The 6004-nt window shown below is 47.6% G+C and overlaps 1 protein-coding gene across 2 annotated transcripts; it reads left to right on the forward strand.

Moving 5' to 3' along the window:
• Positions 1-104: 104 nt before the first annotated feature.
• Positions 105-5639, forward strand: rassf11 (Ras association domain family member 11). Of its 2 annotated transcripts, none has more exons than XM_035382760.1 (3): positions 105-205; positions 3308-3433; positions 3911-5639. In XM_035382760.1, the coding sequence occupies exons 2-3, from the start codon at positions 3331-3333 to the stop codon at positions 5404-5406; spliced, it is 1599 nt and encodes a 532-aa protein (XP_035238651.1). In that variant the 5' UTR covers positions 105-205; positions 3308-3330; the 3' UTR covers positions 5407-5639. The 2 variants fall into 2 exon arrangements, with proteins under 2 accessions (XP_035238651.1, XP_035238650.1); XM_035382759.1 differs by lacking the exon at positions 105-205 and adding an exon at positions 1509-1565.
• Positions 5640-6004: the final 365 nt, after the last annotated feature.

The raw sequence follows: 6004 nt of genomic DNA on the forward strand, positions 1-6004 counted from the left end.
TCTACCATGTGCTTGAATCGTGACTATTTGTATACAAGGGATCACGGTTTATTGCCATCAGATTTAATTTCTGAAATAATCTGCTGCTACCTTGACCAGAATGGATTTTGCTTATCTAATGTCTTCCTCATAGACGTGCATATTAACTCTATGGTTTTCCCCTCGGAAACGACTGGCTGTAGGGGTACTTCCATACATTACATAGGTAATAATCCAGCGTTTACTAAATGGGGGTTCATTCAACGTGATAATGTTTAGGGAAGCTGTACACATGTCTGAGTGGATAGCTAGAGATTTACGTATAGTGTGTGTCAAGTTTGATGGATCCGATGTGGAGTCTTCTACACCAAGACCATTTATCCGGATAAGACAGCTGGTTTGTCCGGAGAAATGGCGTTTTACTGTCATTCATGAGGGGGCAGATTTATGGTGCTATCAGGTCTTCTTGCTCCACGGTAAAAACAGAAAGAGTGGTTCAATGAAGGCTTTCATTTTAACTGTTAATAATCTCTAGCCAAACTTTAGACTGAGTTACGAGATTTCCTGGTCAGTACACAATCTTTGCATTGTGCCATACCTGCCATGATCTTTAATAACTTCAGTGAGTCAGTAACACTACCTGTGGTAAGTACCTTGGTTTCACGCCTCATTAAAAAGATTAATGAGGGGGACGAACGCCCCCTTCTGGCCGATCAGTGCCACTTCCTCAGAAGGAAGTCTCTCATCCAAATATTAACCAAGCCCAGCCCCACTTAAATTATCAGAATGAAGAAAATCACAGAGGTGGCATCATTCAATGATGTTATTTCCGTACAACGAATGCAGAATGAAAACAAATTACTTGATTGTCCGAGTTCACAGACGCATTTCTCGTGTGTTCTACTGTGGGATCCATTTTAAAGTAGTTCTTTTTATTTTCAGTAGGGATTCTCACACTAGAGGTGAGATGGTAATCTTGACGGAATCAGATAAACAGGGCTACATAATCCTGCTGATGTTACTTAGCCAATATTGCATTTCTGAAGAAAAAAAATTATATATATATATATATATATATATATATATATATATATATATATATATATATATCGTTTTTAATTAACAGTCTTGGGGAAAAGAGCGACGTTGTCATTCAAAGGTTCTCCAACAGGCCAACACATTTCGTTTCTCATTCGTTTATAGACGTGGATAAGAAAGTGGCATGGAAAAACGTATTTATACCCACATACGATGGCATAAACAGGATACAGAGCCTTGGAAACCAATTATGTGCACAAAAAAACTCGCACTAGGCACTCCTAGAATAGGCTATATCTACCCCAGATCGGACAAACTGTGAGCAGTAGGGTGGGCCATCGAAACTTTCCGCACAACTGAAAAGGACCATCACCATTACTGGGAATGTTCAGGTCGTTCAACAGAAGTTCTTCAGGTATTCTATCCCCGGACATCTTCAGGAAAACTGTTGAGAAGGCTAACTTCGGGACGTCCTGTCGAGTGGTTGAGTGCAGATTTTCAAGCTAATATAAGAAACAGGATAGTACCAACTCTTAACACCAAAACAAGTAAGAAAAGGAAAATTACTATTCACATTTTAGATCATGTAAAAATTTTAATACAAGAACAGCGGGTCCGGCTACACACCTGTTGCGATAATTCAGAATTTTCATACAGTAGCATATTTTAATTTTCAGATCAAGCTACATGTGATCACACTGTTGCGAGTAGTCTAGAATATGTATAGTTATTTGGATAAATTAAAGCAAGAACATACATTTTTAAAATAAACTTGAGATATCTGTTATGCCTATGCTGACGCGCATTTCGTTACTCTCTAAAGGCATGTAAGGTAATTCCTCTGATAATAATTCGAAAGTACCGTAATTCTTCTTTGAAAACAAAAACAAAGGAGGACACGAATTTTTTTCAAAGCACTCGCAGGTCGGTCAATGAAATTATTATTATAAACTAATCTCATTGATACTAAACCGATTGGACGATGGGTTCAATGAATCGACATTTCTGATGTAGCTACCAGCATTGCTGAGAGATATGTGACCGAGATTATTGAAACTGGGGCCAAATTGAGAGCTAGTGAAAGATGACAGAGCTGATAAAAAGCAATTACCGTAAACACAAATTAGTATAATTTCTGTCTGTCCTTACCATGTCCCCATGGAAACATGGTATGACATAAGATAAACTTAAGAAATTTCCCCAGTAAACTAAACAATCCAGACGAGTGAGTTGTGTGTCAACACCTCAAATTGTTCCTTGAAATTGTACAAAAGGCAGGATTTTGGTGTCTAAATGGAAAATGCCTAACTGCTCAAAAACGAAGGCATATTTGTTTAGTTGTCTGTTTATTTGTTAAGTTAGTTAATTAGTTCGTTAAAAGGGACAATGCACTTCAGGCAAAATGTCAGCCGTTGCAATAATACATAGTATGTTAGTTTACACTGTAGAGTTTACAGCCTCAAAGGGGTGGAGGCAGACTATTCCGAATTTTAAAGATAATGCGTGCGACTGCAAATATGACGGGAGTTTGACGTAAGCTAAGATGGTATAGCCTACTTGTTCAGAATGTAAAATGAATCTAATTTGAGAACCGAAATATTGCAACCCGAGAAGCCGGTCCCCAAAGAAAGGTGTACCGACATACATTTATAGTCATGATTGCATGAAAATTATGAAATTATTCGGTTTGTAAGTACAGCTTCTGGAAACATCTCTATACAAGGTACTTTGTAGTTACCTGAAGTGTACTTTCCTGTTTTAGACCACAACCCCAAATGCTCCTACATCAGCTATTGTAAGGACGGCTGGTTTCATCAGAAACTCCTTTTAGTATCTAAACATCTTTCATTGCACATGAAAATAAAAACTGCACGAGGCACTTAAAAACAAGCTTAAAACGGAAATTATACATATGATATAATAAATAACATATATATATAAAACCCCAGAGTTAACTATTTATTAAAAAAAAATGTTTTAAATGAATTGTTAGGAAAGGAGAGAGAATTAGTAGTAGCATGTAATGTAGCCCATTCAGTAATTTCTCTGTGGGTGCGGCCCACGCATGCGCTACTTTGCTGGGGACCACCATTTCACTGGACCATTCAACTCATTAATGAGGTTGTAGTCAGCTGCCCATCAATAGATCCAGCGTTGAAATGTCTTCAGCTACCGTTTTCTTTCCAGTTACAAGATTAACTGATAAAAATGGATTAAACTGGCCCTGACGGGGAAAAAAAAAACAAAAAGAAAAAACATTACCAGTAATTATTTTCTCTCCCTCCTCTAGAGAACAACTTCCCTTGAATAAAAATGGAACTGAAGGTGTCAGTGGGTGGCGTTCAGCGAATTGTCTGTGGTGTCACAGACAAAACCACATGTCAGGAAGTGGTCATTGCTTTGGCCCAAGCATTGGGTAAGACGCTACTTTCAGCTTCACGTTCTAACGTGATCGCAGACTGACGTATGGAGTTTAAAGTAGAGGTGGGCAACGAGGGCTGTGTCTATTTCTGGTTTTCAGGTCAACTTCTGGTCTTAATGACTTAATTAGCCCTGATATTTTACGCCATCTGACATTTTGGCTACATTTCTTGCTAAGCACACGAATGGCAACTGAAGACTGCCCTTTGCTTTCTATATGAAGCATTTTGCGGTGATCTAATCTACGAGTGAACTAGCGTTGGTGTGTACCGGCAGTTAGCTCATTTGGCCAGTGTAACTGGTGGAAACAAAAACCTGCAAGAACACGCTTGCCCTCCAAGACTGGAATTGCCCACCCCTGCTTTTAAAGTAACCACAGATTGACATACGAGTTATCACTTAAATTAAAATTTTTGTTGCTCTTTAACTGTCCTCTCCTATGAAACAAACCGTTTTATTTTGAATCTCTTAGGTCGCACGGGCCGCTACATGCTGAAGGAGAAGTTCAAGGAGTTTGAGCGCAACGTTTCGCCGGACGAGCGACTGCTGGAGTCCCTGGGGAAGTACGGCCAGCACTGCAGGGAGGTGCAGCTCACGCTGCTGTGCACCAGCCCGTCCCAGGGGGGCGGGGAGGCAGGGGGGGGCGCGCCGAGGTGGGGCAGCCAGCAGGTCTGCGCCCCGCTGAGACGGTGGGACGTCGGGGGCCGGGGAGGGCGGCGGGGAAGCGGCGCCGGCGGGGGCGGGGCCGGGGGCGGGTCCCGTCGGCAGAGCCTGCCCCCGCTGTCCCAGGCCGCCGAGGAGAGGAAGCCCAAACGGAAGTCCCTGACGCTGGTGGAGGAGGCGTTCGGCTGGCTGGAGAGCCTGAGCAGGAGCGGGAAGACGCGCCGGGGGCGGGAGAAGGAGGCGGGCAAGGAGCCCGAAAAAAAGAGAAAGGGCCGGACGCCGTCATCCGACGGCTCTCCCGCCGCGTCCCGGGACTGCTGGTCCCCTGGCGGGGTGTGTGGCATGGGGTGCCAGCAGAGACCGGCGGTCGCCGCGCGCCAGCCGAGGACCAGCTTCCTGGAGGACCGCGGCGACGGAGGAGGAGGAGAGCAGGACCGGGACGGCAACGGCAATCGCAGGGAGGAGGCGAACAAAGATGGCGACGCGAGGAGGTGCCAGGGACTCGACGCGCTCAAGGTCAAGGCTGACAGGAAGCCGGGAGCGCAGCCTGTGTGGAAAGCCAGCGTTTCTCCTCCTCTTCCTCCTCTTCCTCCTCCCGCTCTCAGAATGGAGGAGGAGGAGGAGGAGACGCTGCGGGCGCTGCTGGCCCGCCAGCGGGCCCGTCTGCACGAGCTGCAGCTGCAGCTGGACTCCACGGACGCGCAGATCCGGGAGCTGGAGGAGGAGGCGCGGGCGGCGCAGGAGGCTGAGGGAGAACCCGCGGAGGAGGAGTCGGAGTCGGAGGAAGAGGAGCTGGCCTTCTGGGAGAACGAGCTGCGGGCGGAGGAAGGCTACGAGCGGGACCTGCAGGAGCAGTTCCTGGAGATGAAGCAGAAGGCCGCCGAGTGCAAGGCCAAGCTGGAGGAGTACAGGGGCCGGCTGCAGGGGCGGGACCTCACCCGAGGCCACAGGGCCGTCCCGGAGGCGGAGCTCCGGGCGGAACCGAAACCCGCCGTCCCGAGCTGGACGAAGCCGCACGCCGGCACCCTCCGGCAGGACGCGGACCTCCAGCGGGCCGGACCCTCAGCACCGAACCGGGCGGAAGGCGAGAAGACGCCGCCGTCGTCCCCCACCAAGGCCTCCAGTTGCCCCCGCGCTCGGGTCTCCCCGCGCCAGACCGCGGACCCTCAGGGCGCGGGGGCGGGGCAGCTCCGGGAATGGTGGGCGCGCCTGTCCGACGCCCAAAATCAGTCTGGAACCAGGCCCGCTTCGCCGGTCCTCCACCGCTCGGAGATCACCATACATCTGAGCAGCACGAGAGTCTGAGACTGACCGGGAGGAGGGCCCGGAGGGGCGGGGCTACACAGCTGTACCACCAAACAGCAACTTCAACTTGATGACATTCACTTGAGCTTTTTGTCTGACAACAGCATCAAATGAAGTGTTTTCAGCAAATCCCAGTTGCCCATCCTCTCTCATCCCCTTTTGCCCATTTATAAGGGTTATAAGTGGTTATAAGAGGTCATAAGAGGTTGCGCCTTCCTTCAAACTTTACCCGTCACTAGGGACTAGGGGTTGGCATCAGGTGATAGAACAAACCCTTTTTCCTCAAGTTGGATTTGCGAAAAATGACCGGTTATTACAAATGTAACGGAGTAAGCCTGGAAAAGTTAACTGCCAATCTGTAACCTAAACCACAGGGAGCACAACGCTGGAGAGAACGTCACGCGATCGTCATGACCGCAGGCTCCCATCCAGCTGCACCAGGGAAGAGCGCAACGCAGATTCTGAGTCGCATTGATAGGGGAACATTTCTCCCTAAGATTAAATAAGTTCACTGTCCAGGCAAGCACTTAACAGGGCCCACGCCCTCAACCTTACCAAGCTCATCTTCACAAGCGAATAAAAGACAGGACCACAGAGC

Source organism: Anguilla anguilla, chromosome 11 (genome assembly GCF_013347855.1).
Source record: "Anguilla anguilla isolate fAngAng1 chromosome 11, fAngAng1.pri, whole genome shotgun sequence".
NCBI classification, from domain to species: Eukaryota; Metazoa; Chordata; class Actinopteri; order Anguilliformes; family Anguillidae; genus Anguilla; species Anguilla anguilla.

Bases quoted from the DNA above. Each gene is read 5' to 3' on its own strand.
- rassf11 (XM_035382760.1), top strand. From the start codon at position 3,331: ATGGAACTGAAGGTGTCAGTGGGTGGCGTTCAGCGAATTGTCTGTGGT. The intron at 3,434-3,910 runs GTAAGACGCTAC...TGAATCTCTTAG, and splicing joins TGCTTTGGCCCAAGCATTGG to GTCGCACGGGCCGCTACATG.